General features: G+C 60.9%; 1 protein-coding gene across 1 annotated transcript in view; it reads right to left on the reverse strand.

Moving 5' to 3' along the window:
* The window catches only part of KDM4B (lysine demethylase 4B), a gene marked incomplete at its 3' end in the record, with an annotated part of 77,810 nt that extends 62,985 nt beyond the window's left edge, over nt 1-14,825 (reverse strand). Inside the window, exons 1-4 of the mRNA XM_021707987.1 lie at nt 14,653-14,825; nt 9,161-9,336; nt 8,138-8,252; nt 1,443-1,636 (exon numbers count right to left, since the gene is read on the reverse strand). Of these exons, the coding sequence (XP_021563662.1) occupies nt 1,443-1,636; nt 8,138-8,252; nt 9,161-9,336; nt 14,653-14,793 (626 nt within the window). The remainder of the gene's footprint in view (nt 1-1,442; nt 1,637-8,137; nt 8,253-9,160; nt 9,337-14,652) is intronic.
* Nucleotides 14,826-18,686: the final 3,861 nt, after the last annotated feature.

Genomic DNA, 18,686 nt, shown 5'->3' on the forward strand with positions numbered 1-18,686 from the left:
GAGCTGCGGAGAGGCCCAGAAGCTCCTGGTGTTGTCACCCGCAAGCTGGGTGCCCTTTCCCCGGGGTGCCAGGCCGGACTCAGCCCTCCACGGCTCATGGTGCACACAGTGCCCGGATCATGGGCTGTGTCCTTCCTCATCCCTGCTGCCTCCAGGCCGGGCTCTGCAGGCCAGGGTGCTTCCTGGGGGGTCACCCTAAGAACGAGACTGGGACCGTAGCCAAGGCTTAAGATGACAGGGTGCAGGCGTTTGGCCGCCCCCTTCCAGATCACCTGAGAAGCCACGAGGACAGCCTGAGCGCCCCACGGGAGGAACGTGGGCAGGCCTTGGCCAGGGCCGGGGGGTCTGAAGACGTGGGCTGGAAGTAGAACCGAAGGGCCACTGCCAGAGGCCACGGTGGACCCGGCTCCAGACAGCAGCTCCCAGCCTCCCACAGAGCACCCCAGCTCCTCTTACCCCTCCAGGCTCAGTCCCCAGATCCACACGGCGCACGGCGGGCAAGGGGGTGGTCATGCGTGCAGGGCGCAGGGAGGCTGGGACACCAGGGAGAGGCAGAGTCCTGGGTTTGAGCCCCAGGCCCACCCCGACTTTAGGATGCGTGTGGGGTGGGTGCTGAGTGGTCTGAACCAGGGGGTGAGACTTCCTCCTTCCCAGTGCTCGCCCCTCTCCCCTCCCACACTCACACTCCTCGCTCAAGGGCCCAGGACCCTCCTCCCAGGCACTCACACTTCTCCTGGGTGCTCACAGGCTGCTCTGTGCGTGGGTGAGCATGGGTGGGGGCTCCTCCCGAGCCCGTGCTGCCGCAGGGTTACATGGGGCGCTCCATGCCTGGCATGAGCTCTCACCAAGGTGGGGCACTGTGGCCAAGGCCTCAGCATGTCCCTGACGCCACATGCCAAGTGAGGGACGCCCCCAGCAGCGGCCACGTGGCAACAGAACCCCAGGCGGCTGGGAGAGGCTGAGCTCCGGTGCAGGCACTGCTGCTACAGCAGGATGATTCACGGCTGCTGCGACACGAAGGCAGCACCCAGCAGGGTGGCCCTTCAAGGCGGGAACAAGCCACAGGGTCCTCCCAACGCCTGCGACGACCCTGCGGGGTCCACCACTCTCCAGTGCAGCCTTCCAGCCAGCACCACCCGGCCAGACCCTCCAGGCGGGGGCCTGCTGCTAACCATGCCTGAGCCTGGAGACCCCCTGCCTGGTAGGGAACACCCACGGCAATAGCCGCCACAGATGAGGATGGCACAGGTAGAGCCATGCAGGGCCACGGCGACACCCAGCGCCCAGGAAGGCTCAGCCGTAGAAACCCCAGTGCAGGCCACAGCTCGGGGACCAGGAAGCTTGGAGGTGAACCCCAAGTGGCTCTGGCCTGCACGGCTGAGCCCCCCGGCAGGGGCAGACGCGCATGAGACAGCCACACCCACCGGCACTGTGACACTCACCAGGACTTGGGCTCCCCGAAGTGCAGGTAGTTGATGCTGTAGAGGTCCATGTCCTCTGTGTGCCAGGCGAAGGTGGTCTTCCACATGCCGAAGTACAGGTAGGGCGTGTTCACGCCCTCGATGATGGTGCCGCACTCGCGCTCCACCATGTCCAGGATGGTCCGCAGGCTCCCGATGTTCCACTGGGCCACGTCCTGCGGGGGCAGACTAGCGTGGGCACCCGCCCCCACCCCGTGACCCTCCGCAGAGGCCCCCAGGCACCACAGAGCCCACCCAGTCCCGGCCCAGGCCACCCCGGTGCCAGGCCTGCCAGGGCTGGCCATACCCTGCAGGCCCCGTCTTTCTTTTTCTGAGATGGGCCTGGCGCTGTTGCCCAGGCTGGAATGCAACGGCTCAGTCATAGCTCACCACAGCCTACAACTCGTGGGCTTGAGAGGTCTTCCTGCCTCTGGCCTCCCGACGCACTGGGATGACAGGCATGAGCCTCTGCTCCCGGCCCAGACTCCTCTGAAGGGTCACTGCCAGCCCAGCTCTCCAGGACGAGGAAGGGCCCCCCCCACATGCCAGTGCAAGCCAGGTGGGCAGAAGCCTGCTGGGGGACGCTAAGCCATGCGCTGACCGTGCAGGGTAGGGGTCTTGTTGTGAAGTCTGCAGTTTGGCTGTGATAATGCCCGTGCCTCTAAGTCAGGCACTGAGTGGGGCTAACCCAGCGACGGGGCTAGGGCGAGGCTCAATGCCAGCCCTTCCGGCAGCTCCCAGTGGCTTCAGAACCAGGCCACCAGGGAGCTTCCCCAGGCTCATCCGTTTTCAGTACCACCAGCAAGAGCGCCCCTCTTGCCTTCCGAGCCCATAAAACACACTTGTCGACCTCAGTCCTGGAGGTACTCGGAACCTGTGAGGGGCTGAGAGGACTCGCATGCTCGTGAACTTGGGCTTCTCCATGCCCCGAATCCACCCACTGCCATTCCTGCCACAAAGACCAGTCTGGGGACTTGGTGGGACCAGCAGATCCTTTGCAAGTGGGCCCTTGCAGGAGTCAGAGCAGAGGGGGCAACGACAAATCCTCATTTCTTTTTTATTTTTTTTGAGTTGGAGTCTCACTTCATCGCCCAGGCTGAAGTGCAGTGACACGCTCACCACCACCCCAGCGTCGACCCACTGGGCTCCAGCGATCCTTCCGCCTCAATCTTCCAAGGAGCCGGAACTACAGCCACACACTACCACATCTGGCTAATTTTTTACTTACTGTAGAGACGAGGTCTCGCCAAGTTGCCCAGGCGGGTCTCAAACCCGCGGGCTCAGGCAATCCACTCACCTCAGCCTCCCAAAGTGCTGGGATTATAGGCTGAGCCACTAAGCCTGGCCAAGATCCTCATTTCAAGGACAAGGAGCCCAAGGTCCCCTCGGGCAGCTGACCCGCCTCACCGCCCACACGACACACCCACTGTGTAGCAGAGCAGGCTGAGGCGGGGGCCGGCATAATTTACCCGGCGCAAGTCGGTTCTCTGCTCTGGGCCTCAGTTTCCCCATTTGTACAGGGAGATTCTGCGCTGGGTCAGATACTGCAAACACGTGGCCTGGGAGCCCTGAGCCCTCCAGGTCTGGGTGGGTGCAGTCACTGGTCTGGGCCCCTCAGCACCCACATGTGGTCGCAGGTACCCTGGAGAGGCTGCAGTGAAGACAGAGGCAGCCCATGGGAGGAGGCTGAGGCTCTCCCTGGACGAGGCTCTGAGTTGTGTTTAAAGACAACAGTGCAGGAGCCTTAAGAGAACAGGGAGACGAGCCCCAAAGAAAACCATGGGCAGGACACAGCTGATGGAGGAGAGGTGCCCAGTATCACCAAGAGCTCCCAAAACACAACGATAAGAAAACAGACAATGTGGTACAAAGATGGGAGAAGGCTGGGCGTGGTGGCTCACACCTGTAGTCCCAGCACTTTGGGAGGCCAAGGCTGGAAGACTGCTTGAGTCCAGGAGGAGTTTGAGATCAGCCTGGGCAACTTGGCGAGACCTCATTTCTACAATAAATCAAAACACTAGCCTGGTGTGGTGGTGCACATCTGTGGTTCCAGCTACTTGGAAGGCTGAGGCTGAAGGATTGCCTGAGTCTAATGGGTCAAGGCTGCGGTGGCCGGGAGCACCAACGCACTGCAGCCTGGGAGACAGAGCAAGACGCTGACTCAAAATAAACAAACACATAAATAAAATAAAAACAAGAGAAGGTCTGGCCAGACCTCACTAAGACAACACAGGCAGCAAATGAGCTTGCGGATAAACGCTGCGTGCGTGTTGTCAGGAGATGCACATCAAAACCACAGCGTAACACTGATACACCACATGGTGGGTGAACCACGGAACCCAACAACCACGCACGCTGGTGAGGAGGGGGTGGCAGGAGCGCCCACGCATCACTGCCAGAGCACAAACGGCGCAGCCATGCCGGAAGCCGGTGTGGTGGTGTCGCTTGAAGCGCAGTGCTCCCCGCGTGTCCCAGCAACTGCCCTCCTCGGTGTCTCCCCAAGGGGCTGAAGGCGCGTGTCCACACCACCCGGCCCCGGGGCAGCCCCAACGTCCCTCAGGAGTGAGGGGACAAGCAAATCGTGGCACGTCCTGATAATGGGACCGCAAGGCCCAGAAGAGTCGCACTCTCAGGCCGGGAGAAGACATGGGCACCTTACACACATGCAAGTAAGGGACGAAGCCACATTCTGGCTCCAACCACAGGACAGAGGGAGAGGATAAGCCAGGGAGACAGGAAGCCCAGTAGCGGCGGGGCTGAGAGGGTGGGGACAGGCGGCACTCAGGGGATGTGGGGCAGGGAGACGAGCTGTGTGACACCATCATGATGGACTCGTGTCATCACACATTTGTCCAGACCCACAGAGCACACAACCACAAGTGGGACCCTCTTGTGAACGATGGACTCTGGGTGAGGACGATGTGTCCATGGAGGCGCATCGGTTGTGACAAACACACCCTCTGCAGGGCAGGCCGAGGGTGGAGGCCACGTGGGAAGGAGGCCTGTGCAGGGGAGGCCTTGTGCAGGAACAGGAGCACGGGAACTCAGCCTTTGGCGCAATTCTGTTGTGATTCTCAAGCAGCTCTGAAATGTCTATTTTTAAAAAATAGCCAAGAACGCAGGATCCACTGGGCATCCAGATCATTCCGTGGGAAGAGCCATTTCCCACCGAGTGGTGCTGGGACTGCATGTCACACACAAAGAGGAAACCTGGTCCCAATCTCACACCACACAAAACATGGACCAAGACCTGGAGCCTGGGCTGTCACTCAGGGAGAACCTCCATGACCTTGGCACGGGCAATGGATTCTAGATCTGACGGCAAAAACACAGGCCACAAAAGACACCCCAAACACCACCAAGAAAGCGAAACGCCAGCCCCAAGGATGGAGAAAAGGAGAGGGGATCTATGAGTCACGTGTAAGGTAGGAAACCTGTATCCTGAGTATGCCAAGAATACCCACAGCTCAATACTAAAAGGCCAGATAGTCTCACATACATGTGGACAGAGGCTCTAAACATGTTTCTAAAGAAAATCTAACAAGGCCAGGAGGCACGTGAGAAGGTGCTCGCCGTCACCAGCTGCAGGGCTACACAGGTCACCACCGCTATGAGACACCCCTGTACACCGACTGGGACGCCAGAACCAGGAAGAAGGACAGTGTCATGAGATGTGAAGATACCGAAGCCATTGTGCTCTAAGTCAGGGCAGAACATGGCACAGCTGCTGTGGGAGTAATAGACTGTCAGTTTCTTAAAAAGTTACACAGGCTGCTGGCTTGGTGGTTCAATCTGTAGTCCCAACACTTTGGGAGGCCGAGGCGAGTGGACTGCCTGAGCCCGTGGGTTCGAGACCCACCCAGACAACTTGGCGAGACCTCGTCTCTACAATAAATAAAAAAAAAATTAGCCAGGCATGATAGCGTACGCCTGTAGTTCCAGCTACTTGGAAGGCTGAGGTAGAAGGATCATCAGAGTCCAGCAGGTTGATGCTGGGGTGGCCGTGAGTGTGCCACTGCACTCTAGTCTGGGCAACGGAGTGAGACTCCAACTCAAAAAAAAAAAAAAGGTTACAGAGGCCAAGCGTGGTAGCTCATGCCTATAATCCCAGCCCTTTGGGAGGACGAGGTGGAGGACTATTTGAGACCAGGACTTTGAAACCAGCCTGGGCCACACAGCAAGACCTTGTCACTACAAAAAAATCAAAAAATTAGCCAAGCATGACAGTACATACCTGTAGTCCCACCACTCAGGAGGCTGAGGCAGAAGGATCACCTCAGCCCAGGAGGTCGAGGCTGTAGTGGCTATGATCATGTCTCTGCACTCCGGCTTGGGTGTCAGAGTGAGATCCCAACACATACACAAAAGTTAAACAAAGTTGCCCCCTGGCCCCACAATCCAGTCTCAGGGATCTACCCAGGAGAAAAGAACACATACGTCCACAAAAAACGTTTATGTGAATGTTCCCAGCAGCATGATCTGTAACAGCCAAAAGGCAGGAACAAGCTATGCGTCCACCAACGGACGATGGGTGAACACAGCCAGGTACCAGCCAAGCAGTCCCAGCCCCAAATGCTCCAAAACCCACAACTTCCTGAGGACAGACATGATGCCACAGCAGCACCCACGCCTGATCTCACGTAGGAGTTGCAGTGAAAACTTTGTTTCCGAGCAAAATTATTTAGACTATGGGTGAAACCACCTCCAGCTTCTGTGTATGAGATGCATATAAACACAGATGAGTTTCATGTTTAGACGTGGGTTCCATCCCCCCCAGATACCTTGTTATGTTCATGCAAATATCTCAAAGCCCAAACAGATCCCAAATCCTGAACACTCAAGCATCTCCGATAAGGGACGCTCAACCTGAATGTCCACACGTGGTTCGTGACTCAGCCACAACAAAGGAGGCGGCTCTGACATGGGCCACAGTGTGGACGAGCCCTGAGGACAGCACGCTCCGCGAGAGACCCAGACACAAAAGGACGTGAGGTGGGATTCCACACACGTGAAATGTCCAGAACGGGCGATTCAGAGACAGGATGTGGAACTGTGGGTGTCGGGCCAAGAGGGAAGACAGGGAGTGACTGCTGATGGGGACAGGGTTTCTTTCAGGGTGATGGAATGTTCTGAAATTAGTGGTGATTGGTGCAGAACTCTGTGAATGTGCTAAAAGCCACTGAATTGTCCACTTTAAATGGGTGAATTACATGGTGTGTGAGTCTCACTAAGGCTATTTAAAAAGAGACAAATAACTAGAAAACAAAAGACCCCACCTAGCTCCAACGTCCTGAAATGCTATGTGGAAAACAACTGACCATTTGATAGCCAGGCCTCTGACCCCTTGCCTGGACAGCTTCGTGAGCTTGAACTTTGCAGCTCCATCGGTTGCTAGGACTGGACGCCTTTCCCAGGGTGAAGTCAAGACTCAGAAACAGAGCTGTAACCCAAGTGCCAGCTGGCAGGAGGTCCAGCTACACAGACCCAGAGCATCAGGGCACGCGTGCAAACCATGGCTAAGCCTGGGATGGCAGTTGACCAGGGTCACAGGGCACAGAGAACTGACACCGCTGCCAGATGGCCTGGACTCAGCCCAGCTCCAGGCTGGACAGAGGGCATGACTATGGGCACATTTCCCAGGTGACAGCCCCAGTGCCCCCTGAAGAGAGCAGATCACCCCAGTGCCGTGAGCGTTACACATCCCATATGAAACAGGCTGAAGAACAGAGGCTGCCCACCCTGCCCACATGGCCCATGCCAAACCAGTCCTGCACAGAGAAGCCCTGGGCCTCGCAGCAGAGGCCTGAGGCAATGATGCTGCCGTGTCCTCAGAGACCAGACGGGCTCCAGGGCTTCCAGAAGTCAAGTGCTTCCTGTCAATGTCACTAGGAAGCCTCCCTCTTGGAGGCAGATCAGAGGGCACAGGCCACTGTTCCAGGTTCAGGGGGAGAGAGCCCCACTTCAGATGGCACACTGGGGGTTCAGGCACTGGGGTCATGGTGCCATGGGCTTCCTGCCCGAGTGACCTCCAGGTGGAGCTGAGGGCAGGGGGTCCTGGATCCGACGGAGAGGGAGCCTAGCAGAATCAGCTCTCCCGGCTCTGGGTCAGGGTGCCTCCCTCAGGCTCTCCAGGCCTTGGGCCTGCACCATCTCCCTTGGCACCGCACTCAGTGGAGCAAACCCACCCATGCCCCACAGACGGTGGCCCTCTCGCCACAAGGCCTGTGCCATGGGCTGAAAGGGCTCTGAGAAGCAGAGCAGAGCATGCAGCTGTGGTCACACCTTCTCAGAACCTTCTGGAAACGTTGCCCCACAGGTCCCGCTTCTGAGCGTCCAGCAGGGAGGAGGAGGAGTTCCCGCGAGGCCAGGCCCAGCCAAGCAGGGACTAGACTGGACTTGAACCTGGCAGGCAGCCCAGCCTGGCTGAGACGCAGGGCTCCCCAGGCTCCAGAAAGTCACAGCGACAGGGACTTGAGAAGCCCACGGTCTTGATAATATGTGAGTGATGGAGAGGCCTGCACATCAGAGAAGCCATATCCCTCTGCAACTCGTTTGGGACTTGGCTGTGACCGGGGCTGGACACGAGCTCAGGCGACCTTTCTCCCGCCTCCACCCTCGAGACAGCACCATGCCCGGGCCTGCCCTCGGTGTCCGGAAGCCTCGCGGCCTGTACTCACATCGTCGTACAGGGAGCCGCTGATGTCGGCCCCGTAGATGGGGGACACAAAGGTGAGGTTCTTCCAGTACTTGCGCTCCAGGTCGTCGAAGTCCTGGTGCCGCGGGGTACAGTACCTGGGGACAGATCCCAGAGCCAGCTCAGACCACCCTCCAGCCCTGCCTGGGTCATGCGACATGGCCATGTGGTCCGCCGCGAGTGTGACCCACCCCGTGTGTTCCGAGCCCGGGAACTCAAGTTAGGACACCCGGGGCGGCTGGGCAGGGGCCCGGGTGGCTCTCATCACCCCTGCTCTGCCAAGACCAAGAGCATCGGTGGCAGATGAAGTGCTGGTGGGTGGGGAGCCAGGCAGGCAGGCCTGGCCAGCCCCGCCCCCATAGACACTCACAGGCCGGAGGCAAGAGGGGGCTGGCTCTCAGAGGAGACAGCGGGGTCCGCAGGGCGGGAGGGAACATGGGATGGGGGTGTGAGGCCTGTGTCTTGTGGAACAGAGAGCAGCACTTGTAAACATACAAGTGCACACATGTGCCTCTGCCCGTGCCCGTGTACGCACACATGTCCCTGTGTTCCCACAAACACCCTTATGTGTGTGTCCACATGTGCACCTGTGCATGCCCATGTGAACCAGGAATCAGCACGTGTGAGCACGCAAACACGTGTGTGCCTGTGCCCATGTGTGCCCATGCATGTCCCTGTGTGCTCCCACACGCACTCTTGTACGTGCCTGCACGTGCCCATGCAGAACCAGGAATCGGCACTCACAAATCATGCAAGTACACACGTGTGCCACGTGTGCTCCCATGTGCACCCATGCATGTGCCCGTGTGGAGCCAGGAAGCGGCATGGTGCCGCTCTGTCGCAGAGGGCACAAGACATGCTCCTAGTCAGGGACAGGCCGAGGGCCGGCGTACAGCCGAGCGGCAGGTGTGGGGCCCGGGTCGGGCTGGACCCATCAGAGCTCAGGGGCCGCGTGTGTGGCCTGCCTCCGCCCCAGGGCCCGTCTGCCCAGAGCCACGCTGCATACTTCTCACTGTTGGCCAGGCGGCGGTACTCCCCCACTGTCATGGCCTTCTTCTGGATGTTGTACTGCGTGAACAGGCCCGACTGCCCCGTGACCACCTGCTGGATGGGTGCCGGGATCACCACATCGTCGATGTCGTCATACGTCTGCCGAGGCTTCCACTCCTTCGGGGGAATGATCTGCGAGACCGAGAGCGGGTCAGTCATGCCCTCCATGAGCCGAGCGGAGCACCCCGCTCCCGGGGCCACCCCAAATCTGCCCTCCGCAATCGCAGGCCAGGAGTTCCTCCCTGTGCTTCCCCAGATCCCCGGGAGACCCTGGCGCTGACTCTGAGGGGGCCCCGGAACCAGGGAAGCTGGGCCCAACCTGAGAGTCAGGCGTCAACCTGACGTGCATCTGCACGACGCCCCTGAGCAAACCCAGGTGAGGCCTGGCCAGGACTCTGGACTCGCACTCTGGGGGCCTTCTGAAAAGCAGAGTCACCAAACTGGGTCACAGGTGCTCAGGCTGCTGCACCCCCTAGCAGCAGCGGACAGAACTGTACCCACCAGCCACCACGGGCCACCAGGGACTCACAGAGTGGGGTGAACACCAAGCACACTTGTTCCAGGGCCTCGCCTGACTGAGACCCATGTGGGACACTCAGGTCTGGGTGCCAGAAACATCAGAGGCAACACGCCCTAGTGGATGCACGCACCACCCGGAGAGGCCGATGGCCAGTCCTCCTGAGACAAGGAAGCCCGCAGCAAGGTATGGAACCACAGCCAGGCTCGGTGGCTCAGCCTGTTATTCCACGCCTTTGGGAGGCCGAAGTGAGTGGCCTGCCTGAGCCCGCGGGTTCGAGACCCGCCTGGGCAACTTGGCGAGACCTCATCTCTACAATAAATCAAAAACTAGCCGGGTGTGGTAGCGCACGCCTGTAGTTCCAGGTACCCGGAAGGCTAAGGCGGAAGGATCGCAGGAGCCCAGCGGGTCGAGGCTGAGGTGGCCGGGAGCGGCCACTGCCCTCCAGTCTGGGCGACAGAGTGAGACTCCGACTCACACACACAAAAAAAAGACATGGAACCACAAGTACGCAGGTGGAAGAGGAGGGGCTGCTGAGAGGCCCAAAGCGGGGCTGAGGGGAGCAACGACGACACGCCGGATGGCAGGGCTGGGACTGCGTGGCCGCAGGCGACAAGAGCCCCAGCCAAGCTGGGACTGTGCTGGGCGTGCGGGGGCTGATGTGTCCACTCCCCAAGAGGACCTTGAGCAGGAGAAGCATCCCTGCTCCCACGGACAGCTGAGAAAGCCAAGGCCCAGAGCAGTTCAGCAGCACACTCACGTGCATCCACCAGGGGGGGCAGGACCGGCCTAGGCCCCCGGGCACGTGGCCAGTGTTGCAGCACCCCCCGCAAGACCCAGGCCAGCTCGGACACCAGGACACACGGAGCAGAGGGGGAGGGGGCTGGCGGCCACAGGCAGAACCAGCGCGGAACTCGGAGTCGCTCGCCCTGCGGGGGCTGCACCTTCACCTACGCGGGAGGGAAGGACCGAGGCCGCCCAGGGCGCACTTCTTGGCTCCAGCCTCCGCACCCCCGCGTCTTCTCTCCTCCGGCCGGGGTGAGCCTCTGGGCAACAGCCCCAGCAGACATCGCAGGCCTCCCGGGCACGGCTCTGGGGCTGTCACACCCAGTCTGGAGAAAAGACCCCTTCCAGAAGGCTGCCTGGACTGCCCGACCGTGTGCGAGACACTGAGTCCACGGCTTTGGCTCTCAGGAGTTCTGGGAGGCTGCCCCGCCCCTCCCTCACATCAGGCCCCTGGGGTCCCGAGGGTGTAGACACCACATTGGCCAGCAGCTCCCGGGTAGCCAGACGCCACTTGCCACACCCATGGAGAAACCCACTGACTGGCAACAAGAGGCTCGCACCCCAGCTGCCCGTTCACAGCAGAGGCACAGTCTCTGTTGCTCCACGCGGGCTCACTGACCAGACAGCAGCCACAAGCGAGCAGTTCTCAGCTGGGGGGTCCCAGCTCCCAGGGCACACTGGGTGATGTCTGGGACATCTGTGGTTGTCACCACCATGGGGTGCTCCTGGCATGGGGTGGGTGGAGGCCAGGGATGCTGTTCTCCCCCTGCAGTAGCCAGGATGGCCCACCAGGAACACCCTGGCTCTGATGTCCGCAGGGCTGGGGGGCCCCAACTCAGAGGACAATGGGGTGAGCCGCCTCCCAGGAGACATGGCCGTCCCCTCAAGAGCTGGCTCTGCGTCAACCGCAGCTGCAATGCAACAGGCGTCGGGCCGTCTCTGGTCCAGCCACGTGGGGCAGTGAGGGGTGGTGAGCACTGAAAAACTCCAGACGGGAAAGCAGGAGTGCGTCAGGACGAAGGGCCCATGCCAGGCACGCGAGGGCCCTGCAGAGTCAGCCATGACGACAGGCTCCCTGGCCTACTGCTCTGAGCCATATGTGACGCCGCCTCTGCACAAAGTCCGCGTGCCTTCTGCCAGAGGGCTCCATGGACTTGGACCCCCACCAAGCCCACGCCAGAGGTGCTGGCCAGAAGTCACGGACTCGCCCCGACATCTGCCAGAGGTCTCACACCCACTGTCCGCTCTGCGCCCAACCCTTCCTCCTTGAGGAGAGGCCGGGCCGCCTGCTCAGTGGCACCCCGTGGTGGCACCCCCAGAGTAAAGACAGCTGGGAGCCACCCAGGGCGTGAGTGTACGCGCAAGTCACACTTGACATGACATATCCTACACAGGCCGCGAGGGAGGGCCACATCCTGCTGGTGCCAGCCACAGCCACCGGGGAAATGCTCAGGGCGGAGTGACCCTTGTGGCCCAGAACCCCACGCCCTGCCAAGGTGGGATCGGGCGGAGTCTCAGGGCACAGGCCATGCAGAGGGATCACCTGAGGGGCTCAGAGCCCCCTGGATCCAGTGTCCTAGCAAGCCTTCCCCGCCGGGCAGGCTCTGGCCACAGCCTGCAGGCGACAGGTCACATGCTGCAGAAGGCAGCGATTCTGGCAGCAGCAAAGGGGAGGCCCCAGGCCCATCCTGCCAGTGCCTGCTGGGGACGCACTCACCCCCGAACAGAACCCCAGCGGGCCTCCAGGGCTCCTCTCACCCCTGCGCTTCCAAGGCCCCACGCCCAGCATCGCTAGTGCCCAGGCCCTATCCCCATCCCAGCTCCAGCGGGCCCGGCAGCTCCTGGGGATACAGCTTCAATGAGGAAACCCCCAGCCGCCTACAAGCACATATGCATGCACACACACATGGGTGGGGGAGGCCGGGAGGCCAGAGTGAGGGGACCCCCTCGCTGCCATGGCCCACCCAGAACCAGCAGGCACCGTGCTTCTTCCCCAAGAGGCCACGGCCCAGAGCCAGACCCCATTTGGAAGACACGGGGGCACCCGGGGCCAGAGCAGATGCTTCCCCGAGCCCAGCTGTCCCCACAGAGCTGCGGGAGACAGGAGGGGCTGCGGGTGCTGCACGTGGGCGCCAATGTGATGCCGCCGCCGACTGCACTCCTGAGAGTGCGCCGCGCACATGGCCCCAGGCCCCCTCCCGCCAGCCCCTGAGGGGTCTCGGTCAAAGAGACGGTGGCACTCCAGATGCCGCCAAAGAGGAGTGGAGAGGGGCAGCCACAAGGGCAGAGGGACGACGGACTGTGACTACACCTCACAGGAGTGCCCGGGCCAGGAGGTTTCTGCCACTTAAGCAAGCCAGGGAGACGGGTCCCGGGCACTCATGGCCCCAGCAGAGGCCTCGGGCTCCAAGGAAAGCAGGGGAGGGGTGGGGGAGGGACTGGGAGGGAGGAGGCCACTGGGGACACGGCGGTCCGAGGCCACTGCAGGGGACAGAACACACTGGACACACAGGGCAGAGGAGGCTGCAGGTGGTCAAGGACGGAAGAGGGACAGAGTGGATGCTCCAGGTGCCCTGGGAGAGAACAGGGCGGTCTCAGCCTTCATCCGCTACCACCTTCCTGAATGAGGGACACCGTGGGTCCAAAACAGAAAAGGCCGTGCCCTGGGGACAGGGAAGGCGGCTACCAGGACAAAGCAGGGAATGAGAGAGGGAAGCCACTCCCAGTGGCCACCGGGAGAGCAGGACTCAGTGGGTTGACCTGGAAAGCCCAGTTGGCCGCAGGGCCATTCCCGGCTGGCAACCCACAGCCCAGCAGGCAGAGCAGAGGGTCAAACCCGGCGGGAGTGTGGGAGCCATGGGCGGGTGAGCCGAGGCTGGGAGGGCAGGGCCCTGGCTCCCTCCGACAGGGGTGTGCTGCCACTTGGCCACGGCGTGCAGAACGGAGCTCACGCTGGGGGGAGATGGTGTTGGCTACTTCTGAACCTTCTGAGGCTGAGAGATTGGGTATGACCAGTACGGGGCTGACGAGAAGGCACGAGGCTCGCCGGGACAGAGGCGACGCCAGCAGCAGCATCCGCCAAGACCAGGCGTGGGAGAGGAGAGGCTGCCTGGGCGGAAGTGGCCTCCAAGGTCAGCAAGGCCACATCCAGCCACTGCCTGCTGCCCTACAGTCACTGAACTGAGGACGGCTGCTTGTTTTCAAACGGTTGGGAGAAGGGCAGAGGAATATCCAGGACCAGTGACAGTGGCGACGTGAGGTCACACTCTGGGTCTGTGATAAAGCTTTTCTGGCACACGGCCAGCCCACTCACGTCTGCGTGGTCTGTGGCCAAGCCGTCTGCCCGCAGAGCCACGGCACCCCCACCTGGGCTATGTACTCTGCTGACCCTTGGTCCAGCGACCAGGAACCAGCGACAGGCAGCCGACAGGCAACAAGAAGAGCCCAGAATATGCCGAGTTTTCCTGCAAATGGTCGGACGGTGCCTGGCGAGGCCACACCAGTGCAGAGACACGCAGCCCCAGGAGGCCGCAGGAACAGGACATGTGCGGATGGGCCATGCTGCTGGTGCCGAATAGTGGCGGGTGTGTGTGTATCTGTCCGCACACACGCACATGTGCACACACATACAAACACACATGCAGAAAATGCCTAGGAGACAGAAGAAACCTGCATCGGTACTGCTTCCAGGGCGGGGCTGGGAGATGGGTTACCCGAGAAGACCTGCATCACTCACTCCCTGCCCTGTCACACTGCTGGAGTTGCCTGTCCTGTTCATTACCATCCCCACCCCGCAAATTGCTTCTCTTGGAATGTAAGGATTCCCCCAGGAAGGCCTCCTGGACTCCTGGCGTCCCTGGGAGACACTGCTTAGGCCCAGGATGTCCCGGTGTCCCACTGGCCCCCGGGCCTCACGCCGCGGAATTCCAAGTCCCTGCCCAGCCTGCCGGCTCCCCAGTATGAGTCACAGCTCAACTCGGGGGCCCAAAACAGCACTGGCGTGTCGTAAGACGCCAACATGCACCGGAAATGAGCTCGGCGTGGTCACACAGGTAGCGCCTTCAGGGACAGCCGAGAGCGGACCCAGGCAGGTGCATAGTGCAGCCGACAATGGAGGGCCACGATGGGCCCAAGATATCACCCACCTTGGCCAGGCCCGCCCGGTGGGCTCCCTGCGACTCTATGTAGGCCACGTATTTGTTGAAATCCTTGAACTCTTCCATGGTGGGGCGGAACGTCATGATCTTACAACTGGGGTTCTGGGCGCCGTGGTCCTCAGACCCCATGGCGGCGGCGGCGCAAGCACCACACCTGCAGAGGGAGACGAGAGCAGTGAGAACCGACACCCAGTCCTGGCGTCTTCCCCCCCCCAGAATGCAGAAAACACTGGGGCCACGGGGGAACAGAGGCGGCTGGGCCCTAGCGGCGAAGCTGGGGTGAGGGAAGCCATCAGCAGCGCCATGACTCTGCATGACACCAAAGACACACGACTCCGCTAACCGAAAGCAGAGTGGCCCAGTTCTAAGAGCCATGGTGACACTGGAAGCGAGCGGGCTCGTTTTAGACCAGAGTCCCAGAAACAGAAGCTCCTCTTATCAGGGCCCGTCTCCGCTGGTGTCAACTTCTGTCGACATCTCTGCCTCGGAGGCACAAGCACAGGAGACAGCGGCACCTGCCGGGTGTTTGGGTGACTGAGGCCGGTGTGAGTGTCACACGCTCCCAGCAGGGAACTCCACGTGGCAGCCTGGAGATCACACAGGGAATGGCCTGGCTGCAGCCAGCAGAATCCAGGCCCAGGGCAGGGCAAGAATCTGGGGCCAGGAGAGCAGAAGACCTGGCTAGAACAGCTCGTGTCCCTCAGGGGTGCTCAGAGTCACCGCTGGCTACAAGTCGATGGCCACGCACAGAAGAGGCCATCAGGCCGAGTTCATACACGGGGCCCTCGCTAGCCCGCCTGCGGTCGCCGGCACCAGGCTGCCCCTCCAGGGAGGCTGCAGGCTGGAGCTTCTCCTGGGCCCGGAGCATGTGATGGGGGGGACAGCCAACCCCACCCTGGAAAGGGCTACAGAAAGGTCCCCTGAGCAGAGGAAACTCTCCAAACACAAAGACAACAAGAACCCAGTGTACACAACCCGCAGACTGAGAGAAAAACTCGCAAAACCCACCCCCACCCTGCGCCCCTGAGCGGTTGGGAATGAGAGTGGCAGGCAGAAGTCATGCAATCCTGGCTTGGTTCCGTCCCCAGGATGCAGCGCTCCCTGCAGCAGGCACTAGAGGGCAGCATGTGCCCAGGAATCCATGCAGGCCGGCTCCGGGCTCCAGGCCCCAGCTGAGTCCGCACCTGTGTCCAGGCACCACCGTCAGGTGGCAGCAAAGCCAAGGGACCTTCTGGCCTCCTCCCTGCCTGCCTCTGTCCACCCCACCTCCCACCTGGGGCACACAGGGCTGAGACCAGGGGACAGCTGCAGGTAAAAGACCCACTGCTGGGTTTGATAAAACCCCCAGCTCAGGCCAGGTGCAGCTACCGAGAGGCCAAGGTAGAACCACTTGAGCCCAGGAGTTCGAGGCCAGCCTGGGCAACATAGCAAGATGTCATCTCTACAAAAAAACAAAAAAAAATTATTTCATGCACTTTTTAGGTTGAAAAAATCAAAATCAAAAGCTTGGTGGCCGCGGTGGCACAAGCCTCTATCTAGTCCCAGCTCCTGGGGGAGAGGGCTGAGGTGGAAAGATCACCCGAGCCCAGGAAGTCAAGGCACTCCTGCCTGAGCAACAGAGATCCCACCTAAAAAATAATAATAATAAAACCCAGCTCAGAGCTCCCGTCCCCGCTGTGACTCCAACCCCTGTTCTGTGCAGAGTCCTCGTAGCCTCTCCCACGAGGCAGCCATGAAAGCCTCCAAGCTGGAGTCTGCGCAGGCCGTGGGTGCACCACAGACAGCATGACAGCTCCAGGCAGGAGCAGAGGATGGCTTCCGTGACAGTCATGGGTGGGACCAGGGAAAGGCTGTCTCAACATCCTCCAGAGCAGCAGGTGCTAAAGACCCCACCCCCAGGGTCCCCAGGACCAGCCTGCCCTGACACCCAGTCCTGCTCAGCACCTGAGTTCCCACCAGTGACCCCATCTGCCCCACGGACCCCTTGGTCCCCCCCCCAGACACAGTCACGCAGCATTCATGCAGGGCCCCCGCGTGCTGGATGGCACAGCGACAGACAAGACCATCCTGGGGGACGTCCGGCAGGTGGGAATAGCTGAGACCGGATAACCACATGGATGTGTGTCATTCTGAATCGGGCTGGTGGCTGTGCCTGTCCAGGCCAGGTGTGCGCGGGGCGGGAGGGACCAACAGCAGTACACAGTCACCTCCAGGTCCCTGTCCCTCAGGGGTCGGGCCTTGGGTCTGCTGTGCCCAGATGTGGTGGCCCTGGCAGTCCCCGTGTCAGCACCTGCAGGTCCCTGGCCCATCCTGTGCATTTACATGGTGAACTGTCAATTCAGCCTACTGAGGGGGGCACAGAGGTCCACAGGAGCAGGCACGTGTCCAGGCCACACGGCGGGTGGGCACCTGGGCCCACTGCCCAGCCAAGCTCTGCCGAGACCCCGTGAGCCCCCTCCCTTTGGTACCAGGACCCGTCACACCCAACGGCCCTCGTCCTTCCTGGCTCCTTCCATTCCAGGCCTCCTCCTGCCCCAGCATCCCTCAACCAGGGCACATGGCACTCAGGAATCCCTAAGGCGGAGCCTGCAGGGAGCTGATCCCTGCCCCGCCCAGCTCTGCCCGCCAGGCCTTCAAGGCCCACCTGTCCAAAGGCCCAGTCGTGGAGGGCAGCCCCGCATGCTATGAGCCAGCGGCCTGCTGTCTCCTCTTGAGGCCAGCGGGGCCCAAGCAGGGCAGGGCCTAGGGCTTGACATCTGGCCTCAGATGCGGGGGGCTCCCTATACCTCACAGGGTTCCTGGGTCACCTGGAGAGCACATGGCCATATCCACTGCGATATTGGATGACAAGCATTTCTCACATCAGCACGTGCGCTGTGGAGAAGGACTGGGCCTGGGAGCTCTGCCCCCAGCCTCATGCAGGGAACTGAGTCTGCCACCGCCCCAGAGGCCTCACAGGGCAGCCATGCGGGTTTGTTTTTGTTTTGCTGCCTCATTTGTGCCTTTTGAAATGACTTTTTTTGGTAGGCGAGTATGAAGAGGAGACTCACAACGTCTAAGTCTTCACGTTCCATCATCCTCCACGTGGACACCACCTCAACAGTGGGAAAGGGGCTAGACTGGAAGCCACCTGGGGCCGACCTTCTAGGTGACCAGGAACTTGGGGGCAGAGGACACAGGACCATGTCGGAGCCCCCTGAGGCACCCGGAGAGCCTCCCAGAAAGAGGGATGCACTCAGGACACAGGCAGAGTGGGGCTTGACTCCAGTGGGACACACAGCCCCGGCCAGGGCAACCAGGTGTCCTTCCACAGCAGACATCCAAAAGGCCCTCATGCAAGTTAAGATGGCCTCGCCATCCAGCAGCAGGGACGTGCACAGCAGAACTCAGGAAGACACTCCCATGCCAACCGGGATGCCAGTTGGGAGACAGCCCATCATGAGTGGGCAGAACATGGTATCTACACCCTCTGCACACAGCTGGTGGGGTGTGGCAGGCATGGGCACTGTGGGAGACAGGCTGGTGGGTTCCCAGAACAGGCAAAGGAGGTCACCGTGTGACCCAGCAATTCCACTCCTGGGCAAATGCCCACGAGAAAACGGAACCATCCAGCCACACGTGCACTTGCACACCCATGTCCACAGCAGCACAATTCCCATCCCCCGAAGGTGAGCGCCACGCAAGCATCTATCAGGCATGAATGGATCAACACAGTGTGGCCCATCCACACACAGAACACGATTCAGGCGTGAGCAGGAAGGAGGCTCCGACACAGGCCACTCATGAGTGGATCTTGAGGACACCACGCTCACTGAGACCCAGCCACACAAGGTCACATGCTGTGCCCTCAGCGAAGGGGCTTCTCTGTGGGGAGATGAGAATGCCTCACGTCAACCGTGGTGACCGTGGCTCCTTGACTGAGCTAAAAGCCACGGAGCTGGGCACTTAGGTGGGTGAGCTGCAGGGGGTGCAGGTCATACTTCAACAAAGCTGTTCCCAAAGGAGAGAGAAGGGAGGGAAGT

This window comes from Carlito syrichta, unplaced genomic scaffold (genome assembly GCF_000164805.1).
Source record: "Carlito syrichta isolate Samal-C Ts95f unplaced genomic scaffold, Tarsius_syrichta-2.0.1 Scaffold130367, whole genome shotgun sequence".
In the NCBI taxonomy this organism is placed as follows: Eukaryota; Metazoa; Chordata; class Mammalia; order Primates; family Tarsiidae; genus Carlito; species Carlito syrichta.